General features: G+C 39.8%; 1 protein-coding gene across 1 annotated transcript in view; it reads left to right on the top strand.

Annotated features, from left to right (window-relative positions):
- The window catches only part of LOC141427628 (terminal nucleotidyltransferase 5C), a 425,121-nt gene that overhangs the window by 51,510 nt on the left and 352,147 nt on the right, over positions 1-21,464 (top strand). Inside the window, 1 exon segment of the mRNA XM_074087236.1 lies at positions 17,403-17,860. Coding sequence (XP_073943337.1) covers positions 17,477-17,860 — 384 coding nt within the window. The 5' untranslated portion in view covers positions 17,403-17,476.

Here is a 21,464-nt window from a genome sequence, read left to right as displayed (position 1 = left end):
GAGGTGTAGAGGGTGGTTTTTGCTTGTGGTAGGTATTTAACGTCGGCCGATGCATCTGCCAGTCATCCGTTTGGTGTCGGGTTTTTCGACACGGATCAAAGGGTGACGAACGCAACGATGACAACAGATGTGTGGACGGATCGCAATTTATCCGAAGATTGGTTGCGGATCCATCTGCCGACGCATCCGTCGATATGTAGAGGAGGCATAAATATACTCGGAATCATCGGAATCCGAATCGTTTCCATATTTTTTTTTGTCACACGGTGTGGTGGTATAGAGTGAGGATAGAAAGAGTGGTGAACGTGACCGCGAGCGCCCGCGCGTTTGAAAATAGAGTCATACATTAACCCCCTTATTCATAAAACTTAACAAGCCTATGTTAACTAACAAATGCTTTGTCCCTTTCTATCAAATACAATGTCGAAGTGACAGATAAGGATAAACGAATTTTAGCGGCATTTTAACTAAAGTAGGTTTGATTGTCGTTTATGAATAAGGGGGTAAGTATCTACCTATCTGTAGCCGAGTTTAGACTTGCAATAAAAATCGTGCAAGTTGCATTAATTAATCTTAACAGTAATAATAACATTTTATAATCTTATGACATGATATGGATTCTTGTGATCTGAAATAAATTATTTTATTTATTTATTTATTTATTACATTGCGGCGCTCAAATGACCACTATAAACTCGTTGGCTTTACGGCCTCGCAATGTATTAACTGTACGAGTATCTGCTAGATCAGTGTTACGCAAAGTACCGCTTTGTGGACATATGCAAAAATGTTGATTAACATTACTTAAAAATTGATTTTTCATTTATGGTATAAAAAAAGAAAGAAAGAAAGTCATCTATCCACGTTCACAAAGACACAAATACAACAAAATTAAAAAAAAAACTAAACAGCAAACACAAATAAAACCAAAAAATACAAAAATGAAAATATGTACACGATTTTGTGTGTGAAAAGTGAAACGGCCGCTGACTCAGCATTATGCTGAGGCGTTAGCCGCCTGCAGCGCTGATATTCTGTCAGAACCGTTGTGACTCACGGAATGATATAAGTACAAATATACTTATCCATACCTCCTACAAAAAGTTTAGCTTTCCTAGGTGTACTTACCTTGAACACAAAAAGTTTGCGGAACACTGTGATAGATAACTGTAATACCGAGAGTTTTGTGAAATTGCGGAATTTGAAATTAAATGTCAGTTTAATGTTTGTCGTCAAGGGCGTAGGTACTTAAAACGTCATAAAATCATTTAAAGACTGACATTCATTGTGTATGTATGGAATTCAACTGGACTCTAGTATTTAAATGCCAATCATTAGCCAAGTTAACTTAATAAAATATTGTTATTACACTACGCCAAAGGTTAATAAGTTGATGATTTAAGTATGGGTCATTTCGTTTGCAGTTTTAAGCTTTACACGTTTGACTTGCACCATACTTTATGTCTGTATTATTGAGCCAGGAATTTAAATAGATATTATATACCTATATGCTAATTTTAAGACCAAAACCGGGGTAATCGGGTGTCAACAGCCACAAACAAAAAAGTTTCCACATATTTTTAAATAATTATTATTTTATATTACACTAAAAATCTATCAAATCAATCAAAATAAATCAGTAAAATTAAAAAAAAATAGAATAATTATAATAATGCATAAAAAATAAAAGATACTTACATAGAAAGTGAATTATTGTTTCCACTGTTGCTATTTCATTTCCTCGCAATCTAAGTGAAAAGCAGAGTGTAAAACTTGAGCATAAAACCCATTTTCCCCTCGGAGTGTCTATCCACCCTCGCCGTACCGGCTCGGGTGGCTATATAAACGGCTTGGTTATAATGGCGCGTTTTATGCTCTTGTTGTACAATCAACTATTTGCTGCCTACAGATTTATTGAATAATTGGTTTTCCATAAATTAGTTTTTATTTTGCTTTTTTGCTTGCTTTGCTTTGCTTCAAACCCCGGCTCGCACTACTAAGTTTTTCGTAATTCATGTGCGGAATTACATTTGAAATTTACCACGAGGTTTGCTGTGAAGGAAAACATCGTGAGGAAACCTGCACTATTCAATGGTGCGTGTGAAGTTCCCAATCCGCACTGGGTCCGCGTGGGAACTATGGCCCAAGCCCTCTTCACGGACACGCCCGAAATAGGGTTCCGTAGCCATTACGAAATAATTAAGTAATATTTTTCTAAGGATTTCGTATTTTGTACGTAATATTCCAATTTCAGGTATATTTTATACCTTAGGCTGCAACTTACTCTTAAACTACTTACTAATAATTCTCAAGAAAACTTAACCGTAATACTTTTCCTTGTAAATTTGATATACTTACTACCATCCTGAATTTTTTCAAATTTTTTCACACCGGTTTAGATTTTAGAAGGGGGGGGGGCTCGATTTTAATGAAAATTTGCACTTTAAAAATGAATATTTTGCAAACAAATCACTGAATCGAAAAATCGTTCTAGCAACCCCCTAATGAATTTTATTCAAATATAACCCACACTACAAGGTTCGATAAGAAAAAAAATCACCCCTTCTTTACGTCTATGGGAAGTTCTCTAAAAAAATTTTATTTTTTGATTTTTTATTGTGCCATTTTGTCGGCATAGTTTACATATAAGCTGTAATTTTGCACGAATACTCGTATATATCATATATACGTATTTCGTGCTAGCATTGATAGTCTCTGAGTAGAGGTGGGTAAATCCGGATCTGAAGATTCAAAAGAGTCAGATCCTCAAGCGGATCCGATCCCTTAATGACTCCTTTCAAATCTTATTGACTCCGGAGTTATTAACTCCGACTGGATCGAGCGGCTAGCCTCGCTCGTGATCGCCGTCACGCTCACTCACACTGACTCGCTCCGTCCGCCTGCTTTCGCTCTCGCTCGGCTCGGATCGGATCGGCAGGGCTACTACGAAACTCGAAGTTCGTATCGTACCGTCCCTCTCGCTCTCGTATTAAATAGCTTAAGTGTCAGAGGGACCGCACGACACGAACTTCGATTTTGGAGTTTCGTAGTAGCCCTGCGGATCGGATCTTGGACTTTGATCTTATTATCTATGTTTGGTTGGTCGGTTCGGTTCGGTTCGGTTCGTAGTAGCCCTGCGGATCGGATCTTGGACTTGGATCTTATTATCTATGTTTGGTTGGTCGGTTCGGTACTCGGACTTGGACTAACGAACGAATCTTTCTCTCTCTCACGAATCTGTACTTCAGTTCAGTCAGCGGGTGGGGCACCGCAGTACCGTACCGACACCGACCGACCGAACCGAGCCGGGGCGGATCGGCCATAGATAAATTAATAATCGCTCGAAAGAACCGGAGTCAATAAAGGAGTCGGATTCAATAAGCGGATTCGGTACCGACACCGGAGCTGGATCTAGTGAGTCAGATCACTTCGCGGAGTTGAGATTACCCATGTCTATCTCTGAGTAAAGCCGTGGACGGACAGACAGATATGGAGAAACTATAAGGGTTCCGTTTTTGCCATTTTGGCTACGGAACCCTAAAAAAGGAAAATTGTTCACTACATACCACGAAGCCCTATATTACGAAGTGCAAAATTCGAACTTCGCATCGTCCCCGCTGGCGCTAATGTTATTTAATACGGGAGTGAGAGGGACGGTACGATACGAACTTCGATTTTAGAGTTTCGTAGTGGGCTCCTTGTACTAACAGAATAAAAGTTGATTATTTTTTACCGTAATTTACATTTCTGAGTGAGGCAGTAAGCCACGCATGCGCTGATTACGTTCGTTTACCCCTAGTGAGGTAAGTAATTGATTCGGCTCCGATTTTTATTCTGCGTGGAAAGTGATTGATTGTATTTATTTGCGAAGGCACAAGGCCGATCAAGCAAATTAGGAGTCAGCGAAATAATTTAATTGTTATTCAAGTTTTAGCCGAGTTTGCGGACCGTACGCCTATTTATTTTGCTGACGGTTAGTTGCGTAGTAACTTTTGGACGTCGGTTCCATGTTTAGGGTTAGTTTTATCTTTAGTTTTGGTAACTTTTGATACCAGTGATACCCTGTTCTAACTGTGTATCAGGTCATTTCGTTTACCCGTTGATGTGTTTGAGTGAGAATATTTTAGTAGTACATAGAAATATTTACTGAATAGCCGTTACCCGCGACTTTGTCCGCGTAGGGTTTGGTTTTCACTATCCCGCGGGAACTATGCAATTTTCCGGGATAAAAATTATCCTATGGGCGTCCCCGGGACGCAAACTATCTGTATACCGAATTTCATCTAAATCGGTTCAGCGGTTTAGACGTGATGGAGTAACAAATAAACAAACAAACAGACTTACTAACTTTCGCATTTATAATATTAGTGGGTTGAACATCTAATGAACATAAACAATTCAGTAATTTATTGAAAAGGCGTTACTATGCGAGGTCCAGACCTCTTTAATTGATTCATGAGTACTTAGTTCGATTTGTTATTTTAGTAAAATGTAAGAAATTAGTAAACATACCTCAATAAAAGAATTAATTTCCTATTGATTTTATTTCTGAAAAAAAAAACAAGGCTACTAAGTTTTTTTTCATGTTTTTTTTTCAACATTGTGAAAAAAACAAAGTCATTTTTTTCATGTTACATCACTATGCAGCTCCACCACCTCCACACTGTAAGAACACACACAAATCACACAACCCAATCACACCACCACCGCACTACGCTGACGCGTTCGAACTCAACCAGATTTCATCCTCAGAAATAAAGCGTTAATATTTTTGCATAAACAGGAGTTTTTCGAACCGGTGTTAGATTTTATGATATTCATTGTTATAGCCTAAATTGAATAGATATTTTGACTTTACCTTTGGGAAGTGTACAGAGTTGACATGTGGTACAAATTATCAACAGCTTCTCGTTTCAGGCATATTCATGCAGGGTCTTACTAAACTGCGACGTAATCGGGGAAGCCCCTTTCTATAAATGAATGATAAGGTGATCCGGGGCCATTGTAGCTGGGGATACTGTATCTGAGCCGTCTGATGGCGTCCTTACGACGCCATGTTCGCCATGTTTATGTGTGTTGTGTGAAGACAGTCTTCTGGCGAACACAACGTAAAATGGCCGAGAATAATATAGCGTCCTAAGGTCGCCATCAGACGGCTCAGATACAATATCCCCCCAGCTACAATAGCCCTGGGTCACCTTACCTACAATAATAACATCTTGTAAACTATAGTAGTTTTTTTAATACCTAAATAAGAGGACGCCAAAATTGTCTTCCGCCCCGGGCAGCTACACGCTACGCCACAGAAATAATGAGGGTTACCGTTTTCGCGCTCACCAGTTGGCGCCACTGTAAACAAAGAATGACACTGAAGTATAGTGGTTAGTTTGTTATTACGGGAGTGAAAACAAAATTTACATTTAAATCATATTAAATACCTTAAAACCGTGCCATAAAAATATCGAGCATGCCACAGTGTTGCGTAGTCCCGTTTTGTTCGGAAAAAAGGGAGGACATAGGTTTCCGAAAGACAAAACTGTCTTAAAACACAGACATTCATTGCCCCGTAATTAATTTCAGGTATTGCAAAATATTCACAAAATTGTTCTAATTATAAATAAACTCGCGTAACCCACTCAAAAACAGTGACATTTGACATTTCGGAGACCACTCGCTATACTAGCGCCTCTAGCAGTGAATTCTTACGCGATAGCCATCATTATTACAGTTTTATCTGCGCAAACAAGTACCTATCAGGTAAACATAACCTGCGTATTTTTTTGCAAGCAATAGAGGCCTTGCGAGGCGAGATCACTGGTCATCAGTCATTATGCGTGACGAGCTGTCATTATTTGTCTCTTTCTGCCGCGTCACTGTGACAGCTGTATCATGCTGTATTGTGGATAGCTTGCGCACGCGCCTATGTTTGTGTTTGTTTTTCAGTGTGTGCGAGGTTTTAATGCATAATACATACGAGTATATTATTGAAAGCATAGAATGTCCTTTTCAGCTGCTATTTTCTAATGATACTTATTTAATAAATAATCAAAATTTCATGCAAATTGCTTTTTGATTGAAAACAAAGATGTAGTAGATTGCTGGGTCTCATATTTTTTCTGGGCTTTAATTACTTAAATATGATTGTGAACGATCTATTGTCACTAACTGGGGGTGTAGGGCTGGTCCTGCTCATTGTCTTTCGAATCAACCAGTAAGTATTTGTCTGTTGTGACCAAATAAAATCTAAGGACGGAGTGTTGCCTAGCGCAAAACGAGACCGGTGTAAACTACGCCTACGTTTGTAGCTCAGCTAGTTTGCTTCGCGAAGTTTGCATTCGTGTGCGTGTGATTGTATGCACGCGGCGTAGTTTAACCGGCCATACGTTGTCTTTCGCAGAATTTCGTGTTTACTTTTTATCTGGCCCGAGTCTTTCTGCTTTTAGTAGGTATTAAGCACCCATGTTTATATGACACTGCATTCCATATTTATTGTCTTTGTCAACCTTTATTGTCACCCTTTTTTGTTTTTATTTTTTATTTATTGTTTTTGTATGAAAAATACGAATGTTTGTTCTCGTATGTATATAATTATATTTATCCGTTGCTTAGTACCCATAACACAAGCTTTGCTAAGCTTACTTTGGGACTAGGTCAATTGGTGTGAATTGTCTCGTGATATTTATTTATTACTTATTTACCTTTCTTCATTTTCCTTCGCTTAAAAATATACAAAGCACTAATAACTGATCCCCTTTGCAAAACTGTTAAGGGAAGCTCTCCTTTTAAATTGTAATTGATTCGTGTACTTTTGCTCTCCGATCCCCTAGGGGATTCATTTAGGAAAACTCCCGGCTCATCGTAAAGGTCTTTTAGCTTTCGTTAATTATGCAGATGTTTACGGATGTATTATTAATATTAATATACATATCGGCTTGTTTTTCTGAGAAAATCAATAACATAGGAATTGCTGATAAATGTAACCTTTCACGCTCCATGTGAAACTTCCGGTCGATACAGCCTCAGATATACTAGAATCTAATCGCGCAATATATCCTTATCGATACGGAGTCCATGCCATGACAGCGGTTATCGTGTTTACAAAATGGCGCTGATTAAACATGGCGGCTGCGTGTCGAATGGGCACGCGGCTGTTAGCCGTTCACGTGGAGATGGAACAGCAACAGCAACACTATCAGCAGTGGTTCCCACTGTGAGCGGACTCACTATGGACTGCTTTCGCAACGATCGACTTCACGGCCGGTTTATATTACTCGTATTTCAGTAAGTGCCAGTCGCGATACATTGGTGTTGTAGGGCTGGGGTGCGTCGGGTTCTGTAGGGAGAGGCTATAACGGTGAGATCTGTATTCAAGCAGATGTTATGCCTGGGGACCGAAGTCCGAAGGAAGAGCGTCAGCAGTTGTAGCCTCCGAGTTGAGAAAATTCGATGGCGCGATACAGGTTGTTGGAGTTTTTGTGTTTGCTCAGTGGATGGGGCTAGGAACCGCTACAGTTCTCATTTTTTTAGCATACAGATAGCGCGCGAGTTGAATGCAGAGCTCAGAAATAAATGTTATTTTAATTTTCACATTCATTTTTTTTTTAACTTTCGCGCTTTAATCACATTATATACATAAGAAACACTTATACCTAACCTTTTATTTGTTTCATCCATTGTGGTCGCAACATCTGGTTTGGCCTAATACTTACCTTGTGTGGTGTGTGTTAGGGTGCAACTTCTATGTGGGGTCGCTATTCTTTTTTTTATTATGAGAGGGAGGAAACGAGCAAGCGGGTCATCTGATGGGAAATGAACACCGCTGCCCATGAGTATCAACTACTAAGCGTATATGGTATTTTGACTACTCAAAAAGAGTCATCACTTTGCTGCTCGTTTCTTTGTGAGCTCACAGTTCTAACTGTAGATGTAGGTAAGCATTAGGTACTACGTGTTACATAGTCTGTGGCTATAATACTAAAACACAATCAACTCTAACCTAACCCTTTCGGCTAAGTCGATTATGGGCCCTATGCTTGATCCATTGATAGAGACGCCTGACATGCGTGCAACAGCCAATTGCTCTGATTGGAATGATCCAGTTAAACTGTTGCACTGATTAAATTGGCATAAAGTCAATTAATCACGTATGAGACCGCTCATTTAGATCATCGTACAGCCTTATCCAGGTGTATGCAAACCTGTGAATTTAAGAGGGTGATTTCATTTATTGTTGTAGCTTGCGATACGATACGATACAAACAATGACTCTTTATTGTGCACCAGAAATAGTTAGCGATACTGAAAACATGTATACAGAGAGAAAATTAAAAGGCATAATGTCAAGAGCGATCTCTTCCAGGCAACCTTTTTTATAGAAAGAAGGAAGGACTAGTTTACAGCAGGTGGTGCATCAACAGTAGATGAGAAAATTAAAAAGCAACAAAAATCCATCTTCACGTATCGACACAGCCAAAGTTGCAAAAATATGTATACACAGACTTAATGTTAAGTGCATAAAGTCGTGTAAGTGTACATACTTTTGTAACTTTGGCCGTGCCCATATCTTTGCCCTTGACTGTACATATAATACACGTTTAAAATAAATAGGTATAGGCAGTGGGATAAACAGGAACAAATAAATATAAATAGATAAAGTATGATAAAGCTAATTACTTATTACAAGATGTCAGAGAGATAATGACTTGTGACGACCTAACTGTAGCCTTTGCGTTGCGTCGGCAACTCAGCACTAGAGCCGGGGGCGAAAACGAACTTCGTATTGTACCATCCCTCTCATTCTCGTATTAAATAATATAAGCTTCAGCGGGACGGCAAGATAAGATACGAAGTTCGAATTTTCCACTTCGTAAGCCGCGTATCCATTAGAGCAGCCTCAGGCCGAGCACCGCGAGCCGAGCCATATTTTGTCGGTTTTTTGGCCGTGCTCAAAGGAGCCTCAGTCTGAGCCGTGCCTTTGGCAGCGTCTCCACTTGCGCGGCCTCGGAGCGAGGCAGCCGCTCGGCCCGAGGCTGCCTCTAGTGGATACGCGGCTGTAGTGTAGTATAGCCCCTGTGCGTCATTGCGCTGTGATCGCCCGTGCGCCGCCGCGACGTCACTAGCCGAGTGCAACTGGACTTATTACTGCACTAACCGAGCTAAGGGCGGCTAAATAGGATTCTCCCAGAGCACTTACTGACGTTGCTCAGCTATTTAAAGACTATGGCACTCGTTTATGTACGTTATGACACGAGTTCTGAGTGTCCGCTGGTGTGGAGAGATGGTCGTGTGCAATGAATGCTTACTATTTTGTGAGTTGTATGGGAGGATCTCGACGGTCCAAAACTTACCGGCTTACCTAAACAAACCGATACAAAATTTGGTCCACTCTACATACAAAATTGCCTATTTCTGCATACATTGGGGGGCCAAATTTTATGGCGCTCGGTATACTTAGTACTTTTATAAGTTTAGTGTAAGTTTAATTGGAAATTTCGTTTGCGTCGTCTATTGGTGTCACGTTTTTAACGCATTCGCCATTTTATTTGCATACGTTTAAAAATGAAAAAAAAGTTAAACCGCAAAAATGATAAATTTTATAGGTATAATATATTGTTTAATTCTATATAAATGAATAGACAAATACTTAAAAACACAACACCAGATACAACAATATGATAGGAAACAAAATAAATAAAAACTACATAAATATACCTAACTATAAAAAGAAAACACCATCTAATTTTATAGGCTATTTTTACGCACGTTAATTCTTAGCAATATTTTTAATCGTTCTACATTAGTAGTGCCACTCTAGTAGACATCTAAGTATAAAAATTTACTCTACCCGCACAAAAACAGAATGGCTTAGCACAACAGAAGCAACTCAATATTAACCCAAAATGACAGAGCAAGCTTTACATAGGGGTGAATGAATGGGTTGGTGAATGAGTGAATGAATGGGTGCAACAAGTGACGCGACAGCCGACCTTGAACATCTGGCGGTTTGGTTAACGCGCCAAATGATAGGGTTGTCAGTTCACAACTATTTTGATAACTTATGGTTTCGTGTAAAATTAATTCATTCATAAGTGAAGCATACAGAACAATTTGATGCTACAAATATCTTGCAAAAGACCAATCTGGATGATTTTGAACATGAAACCACAGTGAGACTCACTTATAGTGAAAGAAACCGAATAACTCAGGTCTTAATTCTTTAGCTCGATATGTGTCGTTGTGGCGTGTGTTCAGGGAGAAAGGGCTACGAATTAGCCCGAAACATGTCACGCTAAACTCAATTAAAGACGTGTTATCCAGTGTTTATTTCATTATATCTGGATGGTTCAATAAATCAGGTTATACCTACGAATAACTTGATTGTTTCTGTTTTCCGAACATAGAAATAGTTTCAAACACTTCATACCGCTCATTCGTCACACTTTGATCTCGGGCTGTGTCACCTGCAATGCACCGGGCTGGCAGCTTGCCAACTTATATGTGCGTCGTATTTGTTATCCCACACACTTATTACCAAGCATTATGGTGTATTATGTGTGCATCGATCTGTGGACACGGGCTTGGTCTGGAATAAGACGATTGTTTAAATGACAACGAACTCTTTGGCGGAATGCCAGGGAGTCTAATAATGCTCCTAGAATTCTCAAGAAGCTGGCGCTTAGGCACTAGTAGATACTGACTACTGAGGCGTGTAAAGGCCTTCTATGGTTAAAATTAATAATAACCCGACGCAACAAGATCAGTGTTTAACTCCAACGTCAAGTCAGTCCCACTGTACGGATGCAAGACATGGTTCGTAAGGAAGGACATCACCGATCGTTTGCAGGTGTTTGTTATCAAATGCCTGAGGCGCATCCTTGGAATTTATTGGCCTCGAACTATCTCAAACGCAAGACTGAAAGTGACTGACCAGAAGCCAGTAAGCCGAGAAGTTCTGAAAAGGAAATGGCGATGGATTGGAATAATCACCTGACCAAGCAGGGTCTCCATTGGGAATTTACTGGCAGAAGACGGCCAGGACGTCCTCGGACCACGGGAGACGAACAGTTGAGAAGCAAACTGGCTCAATTGGTTTCGTCTGGGAAGAGCCGGAAGAAGCCACGCAAGATCGTGCCAAATGAAAAATTCTTCTACGAGCCCTAGTGAGGGATAACAAGATCACATCATGGTTAAAATTAAATTTAAACATAGCTCCATACTTTCGAGCTATGCTCGGGGTTTCTGAACGGGATCGAATCAGAAATGAGGAGATACGCAGATCGTAGAAGAACGAGGATCACTGACATAGCCAAGTGAATTAGCTCGTTGAATTTGCAATGGGCAGGCCATATAGCACGGAGTACAGCTGACCGTTGGGGGCGAAAACGATGGGGAAAAAGATGGACGGATGACCTAGTTAAAGCCGCGGGCTCCCAGTGGATGCAGGCCGCTTCCAACTGGAAGTCTATGGAGGTCATGTTCAACGAACCTACTGGTGATATGATGGTGATGATTGGTCGCTAAGAGCACTAGTAGATACTGAAGCACCTTTTATGGTTACAATTATATTGAAATATAACTACATATTTAAGTATCTTCGGTTTATGCATTTTAGACTAGGTTTTACTGCACTGTTTCATTATGTGTACGGAAATATCAACAGGTTTTTAGTTTTTATCTAACGTCGCTTCTGCTCTTCTCGAGAAATGGCAGGTTATTTTCTTATTAAATCCGGTTCGATGCACTCTTCTTGAGTTCTAAGGTGTGTTTTATTATTATCGACTGACACACACTAACTTCTAACAGGAGGTTAACCATCCAATGCATAAAGGTACTGGAGCGATGCATTGACCCCAAATATCAGGTTTATTTACTTTACCTTTCTAATGGATTTATCTTCTGGGTCTAAATTGCGGTAAATTGGACCGCTTACTGAAATATATTATATTCCTTACTTCTCTGTGCATCTTTGTTTTATGTATTGCTAAATATTGTGGTGATGTATAAAAAGTCATTGATTGTACTGCCACCATAGCGTGATATCGAGTGGCCTCTGCCCAACAGTCTTCTAAAAAAGTAAAAGTTCTATTCGTCTTTAATGTCGTTAACGACAAAATGATGATAATTAGGTGGCTGTAACATCAGAATCACTTAGATAGCTATAAAAGCTTTCATGCATGATATGAAGAGGTCTTCTGTAGTTCCATCATATTCTATTATAGCAGTTATTACTTATCTTTTTTTACGCTTTCCCCTGCAAATTGCAGTTTGCTGTCAGTTACTTAACCTCTCTTGAGACATGGTTTACAAAGCTAAAAAATTGCTCGAACTGTCGTGATCTTACCATCGCCAACAGGGAATGTTGAGACACGTCCAGTGTTCGTAATTCAGCCGTGTTATACAAACTCGTAGTAAAAAGTGTCATTAATAAACTAGAATAGCATTGGCCTCATACAGTGGCAAGTGGCTTAACAAATCCCTTGAAAAATGAAGGCTTCCGAAAAGACCGAAAAGATCAAAGATCTTAATGAACGTGGGTGGTGGGTGGTTGGACACTAGGATGCTTTATTTTATTTACATTATTAAATTAGACAATGTTTTAGACAATCATGGTCATTACTAATTTTATGATTTAAATTCGGGTTCTGTTCCGCGTACCTTGATTTTAGAGAAGCTCGATATTTCGGCACAGTTTTGCATGCGTCATGATATCGAGCTTCTCTGAAAACAAGATACGCGGTACAAAACCTGAATTGAAATGATAAAATTATTATTATTGCATTAATTAAAAAATACATACCTAAAACTTTGTAACACAGCATTGTTAATATATCAATGCATTATCGTACCTATGTGTAGGTAACTTACTTTAAGTATTTAGGTAAATTTTAGCTTTAGGCTCTTATGTGTCGTCTACTCTTGTTTTATGTTGTCCTGTCAATCGTCCGAAGGTTAACCGCATTAATTCCCTTTATTGGATAAGTTCGCCTTTGTACATCTGTTTCAAATTATAATCTGTTTTATGTACAATAAAACGCTATACCTACATACATTATCTTTTGACATTTCGCAGCGTGTCTACAACAAGATTAAACTCATCTTACTCAGTTTCCCATTACCCCTTTGCCACAAAAACCTCATTCCATTACATTCAGCCTCCTCCAAAGTGAGTAACAGGTTAAGCGCGCAAACATGGGGCCACTTGTTGCATCGCATCACCCTGACCCGCTGACCGTCGGAAGTAGGGTAGCCTCACGTTAGGGGAATCGATATTTCAGCGTACTAGGTACACGTATTTGTGGCTCGGCTCGTGAAAAAGCACAAACGTTCGTCAAGTTTGCGAATTATAATGACGTTACCGAAATAACCCCGCTAAGCTACAAGTATGCGGACTTTCTCGTACTATCTGGTTCGTAAGACACGACCAGAAGGTCTATTATTATTATTGAAATAATACACTAGCAGCTCTTAGAGCTGATGCGTGTACATCACTGCACTTGTGTTTTTAGTCTTTCTTCTTTAAGTATTTGGTCTAGTATAGTAGTGATGGTATTGTTTACTTTCATTTGAATGTGATCGCGGGTGTGTGTCAGTTACGCAATAGACCCTCTAAACTAAGGGCTCATTATTTAACGTGCGAGCGCTCGTAATCTTGTGCACTGTATCTCTTTCTACTCACAATTTTGCTTGAAGCCTGTAATATATGTAGCTAAAGTACCCCTTGTAGCTAAATTATCACTTGCTGAGCGTCCCGTCTGGCATCTCGGTCTCTCTCCGGTAAAGCTGTAAAAGCCACTGAGGAGACACCAACAGTCCGTTCGAAGAAAAAGCCAGTAATATGTTTGTCTGACGAGCTGTGGCGTGACGCGTCAGAATAGTATCTATTACATTCATTTAATATACCTAGTATGAATTATGGCTGTCTGATGCAATTATGTTTTCATAGCTTGTATTCTCTCTTTCTCTCTCTCTCTCTCTTTAAAATTTGAAAATATTGTACAGTTGTGCGGTTGGTTAGGTGTTATTTATTTCATAGAGCCTCTCGCTCTAGTTCTATTTGAGTACGAATTGCACATGATCGGTTTTTTTAGTTCCGCTTTTTCTCACTGTTGCATCAACGGTGGTAACCCTAGCGTCGGGCGCCGCTTGTTGCGCCAGGGCTGCCTCCGAATATTCTTAATATTTTTTAAATAACGTTTACACTTTCTGTAACAGTGCGAATTTAAACATAGCTGGTGAAAATATTTTCGATAGTGAAAAACATACTGCAGAACGCTGTGTGTGTGACGTATCGTGTTTTATCATTTTGTTTTGTAAAGATAAAAGGAGAATTAGGCTCGGTCATAATGAGTCATCAAGTAACCCTGACATTTCGACGACATCAGCGGCAGATTCCGAAGCGATTGAAGGGGGGAATGTCAATATTGTATTGACTAAAGTTTTCGTTGTTCATCCTCCTTCACCAATTAACTTGCCCCGATATTAAAACGTGGTTACGCCCTTGCCATTCCTAATGACATAAGCCTTGCTTAGGTACTCTTATTTACAATTTATACTACATATTTTAATACATAATACTAACATACATTATTAGATTAATTTTAATTTTCTTACGAACTAGATGTTAATACGGTAATGGATCTGAGACGTGGGCGCTAACGATAGGCCTCAGAGGGCTATTATAGGAAGGGTTATGCTCGGGGTTTCTCTGCGGGATAGAATTAGAAATGATGATATCCGCAGTAGAGCTAAGGTTACCGACGTAGCCCGAAGAATTGCGAAACTGAAGTGGCAGTGGGCGGAACGCAATGCCCGCAGGACCGATGGCCGATAGGGTCAGAAGCTTCTCGAATGGCGTTCGCGGACCGAGAGACGAGCTGCCGGTATGCCTCAAACACGATGAAGCGAGGACCTGGTTAAGATCGCGGAATCGCGGTGGATGCGGAAAGCACTAAACCGGTCTTAGTGGAGAGCCTTCGGGGAGGCCTATGTTCAGCAGTGGACTCTTTCGGCTGCCAGATGTTAAAGTGTAAAATAACTGTTTTTATTTTTATTTAATAAAATCATCCCAGCCTATATACGTCCCACTGCTGGGCACAGGCCTCCTCTCAGAACAAGAGGGCTTGGGCCATAGTTCCCACGCGGGCCCAGTGCGGATTGAGAACTTCGCACGCACCATTGAATCGCTTCGCAGGTTTGTGCAGGTTTCCTCACGATGTTTTCCTCACCGCAAAGCTCGTGGTAAATTTCAAATGTAATTCCGCACATGAATTTCGAAAACTCAGAGGTGCGAGCCGGGGTCGAACCCACGACCCTCTGCTTGAGAGGCGATAGGTCAAACCACTAGGCCACCACGGCTTATTTAATAAAATAAAATATGGCAACTACTGAGACAGTGGCCAGCACTAGGACCTCGCACCAAATTATTTATACTTAATCAGCAACTTTTAAAAATAAGGTAAACAAAACACAAATACAAACGTAAACATTTTCTTTTCGAGTGAAACTTCGAACCTTTACATCTTCCTGTATACCGACGAAACAAAGGGTGTTTATTATTATGTTTTTGGATGTGTTTTAATACGAAAGTAATATGTATAAATTGCATGTATACGTATTTTTAAAGCCTGAGAATGAAGCTAAAACGAGGAAACATGGCCGCTCGGCGTCCATTACTGCTGGTATATGGCACTTGTATTGCGATACCAACTTTTTTAATCAAAATTTTTAGGGTTGCGCTTTACCCTTTTTATCGTTTACTTAAAACAGGTCCTTGAAACCAATGGCAGCTGTGTATTCCCTTGATATATTTGACCTGAGGTCTTAGTGGTCATCCACCCATAGCAACCCCCCCCTTTCCCCTCTAAGGAAAGAAAGAAAAACATTTATTCGTGACATTTTACAAAGCAAAGAAAAAATTTGTCCCAACTCCCAAAGCTGGTCTCCCGTTGGAACCTTGCTCACCCACTAAAAAATTCATTTACTTGTTCATTAATATATACCTCCACAAAGTAACGCCTGATTCAATAAGTGACCCCTTAGTGTAAACACACTTGGAATCACAATAGTTTATTTTTATCTCTTCTTTCTGTCATACGGTGTAAGACGAGGATAGAAATAGATGTTTATGTTGAATGCGATTGCAAATGTCAGCGCGTTAGACAATACGGCCTCTGGTAAATTACCTTGACATTTTGACCATATTGTAGCGGCTATGGTCACGAATAGACTGAGTTTTTGTGTGTTCGCTTAGTCGCAGGCAACCGGTGGATGCAAGTAGCGAGATGTCGTTCATTGTAGCGTTCTAAGAAGGAGGCCTTTGTTCAGCAGTGGACATCTTCAGGCTAAAATCGACGATTCCGCTTTAAAAGCAAAAACGAACGGAAGTTTTTTACGAGACGCAAAAACAGCCGTTTCCCTCGTCACTCTTGCATTGACTAGATCGGCTTTTTAGGGTTCCGTACCCAAAAGGTGCCAACGGAACCCTATCACTGAGACTCCGCTGTCTGTATGTCTGTCTGTCCGTCCTCTTGTCACAGGGCTCTATCTCTTGAGTCGTAAATAGCTAGACACTTTAATTTTTCACAGATTATGTATTACTGTGGCCGCTACAACAAGAAATACTAAAAACAGAATAAAATGAATATTTAAGGGGGGCTCCCATACAACAAACGTGATTGTTTTGCCGTTTTTTTTTGCTTGATATTAATAACGGCAACAGGTAGACGCTTGAAATATTCAAAGAATATTTATAAATAGCGATCAAGGTTGCAAGTTAAAAAAAACAAGAGCCCCAAAAATAAAATTCTGCTTTAACAAACTGCATACCATAACTTTGCGGCGCTTGATTTTTGAGATAATAGGACCATGATCAGAAGGCGCCAATAATGTGATTTAAATAAGACCTTTTTGAATAAGCTTGAAACCTTGGTCATTGGTGGTGCTAAAAAAATACTTCAGAGAACAATCAATCCAGATTTGATGCCAAGTAATGCACAACTAACACAAACTCGGCAAGTTTTAGTGGAATAACGTGACACAATTTAATTACATGGCAATAACCAGTAAATCGTGACCGTGAAGAACTAAATACATATATAAATATAGTATTATAAAATTAACACACACATAGAACAAATGATAGAAAAATTAACCTAAACTTATAATATAACCTACAAACTAAGACCTAAACTACTTACAACCTAAAAACCACCATTCCGCGTCGTACCCGGCTCAAAGGTGCCCATAATGCCAGCCGCATTTCCCCGCTGTATGGCCAGCGCCACCTGCTGAACCAGGTACGACCCGGAGCGGGGGTCGCAACCCCTGTCCCGCAGCCTACGGCCCCAGCTGATTATTATAAATAGTTAAGTTGTAGCAAACTTAATCGCGTTTTTTGTCCGCAGGCCGACAGCAGTGCAGACAGTGTTCCTAAGTACGAGTATGTAGTGGACAGTGACGGTGAAATAATAGTACCACGATGACCGACAACGACTTGACCGACATTCCAGAAATCGTCGAAATACCAGACATGGCCGAAGAAGACGGCTACGAGTTTGATTCGATAAAGATCCCAGAGATAGTCACTCCTGATGACATGAACGAGTCGGGATATCAGGAGGGTTCGGAGAAGAGTTATGGGGACAGGCGGGACTCTAAAGAGGGTTTTGGGGGGGAAGGGGACTCTGATAGCGGTGTTGATGGGGTGAGCAGTGGTTGCAGTACCGCGGACGACTGTCCCGTTGTTTCGGTGAACGACGTAGTCGCGTATTACGACGACATCCGGCCGCGACGGCGCTACGTGCCGCAACTCAACTTCTACAGTTTGGACATCGAGAAAATGGCTATGGATGCTGTTAATCAGGTAAGCGACACTTAATTTTACAGATTTTTATAAAAAAGAGCTGATTGTTTGTATTTTTTTACGTAAAACTGACGCGAATCAGGCGATTGACCGATATTTCACCTGATGAAAAGTGCAGATGACGCCAAAGGTCACTTGGTCTCGATTTTTGTTTCCACGTGTAAAAAATGGGAAAAGGTCTTTCGATGGCTTGGGATGGGACGGGTGGATGTGGTCGGGAATCCTGTGGTGCTATTAGTAGCACATCTAGCGCTTATAAGCGCAATATATTGCCTGGTGTTGAGTTCGAATCACTTGGCTATAAGCACCGAGTGTGTTACCAACGCCACAAAGTCGATCGCTCTTACATTTCATTTAGCAAACACTGTTGGAAAAAAAATATAATATTATCAATGGTGTTAAGTTCATCCCACCGTTGGCTGAATTATCTAAATAAATAGTAAGTTCTATTCTGATATTTAGCTTTATTTTGCCATCTAATAAAGTTCAAAAAATTATGACCCTCTCCAGAGGACCTATGTCCTTTCGTAGAAAAAGAAGAGAAAATAGTACATTGTGTCTAAAGGGCGGTAAATAAGGAATTATGAACGAGAGTCTATTAGAAGCCCGAAGTCGAAAATTATTTTGTGATATCTTTATCTTCTTCTTTAATTTACTTCCTTACGTAGTCAAAGTAGTACCAGAAGCCACTTCCCGCTGTCCGTAGGTAAATACGCTTAGATCATTTAAAATAAGCAACGGATTCAAATATGGTTTTTATAACAACATTGTACATATTATCAAGATGCGATAAGGGAACTTTAATGTTAACTTGAAAAGACTAATGCCCTTTCCTTTCGCGGAATATTTCCCTAAAACTTGATAGCTTTTGTTGTGCACGGTTAATTATCTCGTATTTAAGGTGCTACTGTGCTATATATAATTTCATTCATAGCCCATACTATGGCCGAAAGTAGAAGAAAGCGAATCACGGTTCTAAATACGTTGTTGAAATGCTCGTCGTCGTTTGTGCAATATAACGCATAAAAGCATTAATGTACCACTATGTAATGTCGCATCTGCCTAAGTTGCATTAATTTACCCTGTACTCGTATTACAACTATTAAATTTGACCCCAGCGCGTTCTAGAAAGTACGTATAGGTATTAGAACAAAATTGTTACGTAACCAGAACTTTGTTACAAAACGGTAACTGGCATTTCGGCTGTTAACTTTCTCAACATCGTTTCTTAAACAGTTGCGGAGTTGTAAATCCAACCTTGTACGTTTGAAAATGAAGTCCTTATTTCGAGTAAATGTTGAAGTAGATACGATTTCGAGAGAATAACTGGACGGTTTCCCTTTCTCTTGGTACTGTGTAACGCAGCACCTGCCAAAGCTTCGACATACTGGTTAAGTAATATTTGAGGAGAAAAAAGATTAATTATAGACATTTCTCACTATATAAGAAAGAAAGTAAGAAAGAAAATACATTTATTCACAACACAAGACACAACAATAGTATTAAGTACTAATAGTCAACACGTAGGAAAGAATGTGTCATTGCGGTTGTGAATCGGACACTGGCTCAGCATAATGCTGAAGCGTTAATAATAAACACCCCAGTGCTGATTTTCAGCCAGCACCGTTGGTGACCCTCGGACCGCTACAAAGATATACTACACAGTTTTATTACTATACATAAGACTTATATCTGTATACGAGTATAGATACTAGGTATCTGATGGTCATAGCTCTACAGTGCAAATATTCATCATCAGCCGGAAGACGTCCTCTGCGGAAAAAGAAGCCTCCCCCTTAGAATGTGATAGTGAAATATTTAACTCGTCACTTGCATTCACCAGTTGTCTCACGATGTCGTCAGTCAACCTAGTGGGAGACTTGCTAACACGGCGCTTTCCGGTTCCTGGTCACCGCTCGAAGACTTCTGTCTCAGCGGTTACCAGTTCTTCGAGCGATGTGGCCCGCCCATTTCCACTTCAGCTTGCATATTCTTAGAGCTAGTCGGTGACTTCTTCGGCAAATTTCCATATTCCGTATTCTATCGGGCGAAGAAACTAATAATCGCGCAAATATTCGCTCCTATTTATTACAAGCTTTTATTTAGTTTCACCTGACCTGTGCCGTTGTCTGTGTATCTTTCTGTCTGTCTGTCTGTAATCAAATCTTGCAAGTTAAATTCGACCCACTTTCAGTAGTTGGATTTACATTAAATTTGGTATTCTTATGTAAATTGCGTGACAATCTGGTAGTGACATCCAGGTAGTCCGGCTAGGATCGTCTCCACAGGACGGAACGCTTCAACGGTTAATGGCATCGACTTGAAATTTGATATGCAAATGTAGTTTGGATGACAATACAACTACAGCCAGCAAAAAAAAGTTTGTATTAAAAAGGAAATTTTGACAAGCTTTTATTCCATTTGACATTTCATTTTTAACATCATTATCCTCAGGCTAAAGACTTCCACTGGTGAACACGAACAAAGTGTTTTGAGGTCACATCTAATCTTTGACGCGTTTCATCTTTGTATTGTTGTGTTTAATTGATAATAGAAGAGTCTAAGGGAAGGACATAGGATAGCTTTATCCCGGAAAATTGCGTAGTTCCCGTGGGATAGGGATAAACGAAATTTACGCGGACAGAATCGCGGGCAACAGATAGTAATTTCATAAAGTATAAGGATATCGGTAGGGGTTTCCCATCGATAGTTGCGATGGCGACTTGCGACTGCGACCGTCGCGCGACCCATCGCCCCATCAATTATCCCATACAATTTATTGTAATTTTGCTTGTATAGTAATATATTATTGCTTTTTTGTGTTTGGTGGTGGTACTGTTGGGACCGTTAATAAATCATTTTTCTTTCTTTCTTTCTTTCATCGTATGAATATTAAGCCGTGAGTCGAGGGCGCCGGTCGCGGTCGCGTATCTTCGGTCGCCGACGCCAACATATTTATGAATGCTACCTTCATATTATTTGAGTGATTTGGACCTGTTCAATGGTGCAGTGAATATTATTTAGAGTTGTCCGGTATCGGAAGATGCAGTACGAATTTACAGGTTCATCAAGCACTCCTTTGCAGCCAGATAATCTGGACATCGCAATAGGAGTGTTTGATGAATGTGGACATCGAGTCTTTCAATGAGGCTGGCAATAGTCACACAGGTGCACTTAAGCCTAAAAAAAATAGAAAAAAAAATTTTAGCGCGATTTCTTCAGACCATGAGACATCAAGGTTATATCTATTTCGAGAGCTAGACGATTAGTCAAAGTAAATAGAGATGAAAAAAATAGGCCTTATTACGGCTTTATTGTCTAGCAAATAGTAAGTTGTTTGAAATACCCGTAGGCTCTACACGAAGAGTGAAATAAAAAAAAAAAATATATATATCACGGGACAATTCACACCAATTAACCTAGTCCCAAAGTAAGCTTAGCAAAGCTTGTGTTATGGGTACTAAGCAACGGATAAATATAATTATATAGATAGATACAAGTAAGTAGTTTAGGTCTTAGTTTATAGGTTATATTATAAGTTTAGGTTAATTTTTTTTTCTATCATTGATCTGTGTATATTTTTTGATTTTCAAATAAATAAATA

This window comes from Choristoneura fumiferana, chromosome 4, assembly GCF_025370935.1.
Source record: "Choristoneura fumiferana chromosome 4, NRCan_CFum_1, whole genome shotgun sequence".
Lineage (NCBI taxonomy): Eukaryota > Metazoa > Arthropoda > Insecta > Lepidoptera > Tortricidae > Choristoneura > Choristoneura fumiferana.
This window is presented reverse-complemented; position numbering and strand designations above follow the sequence as displayed.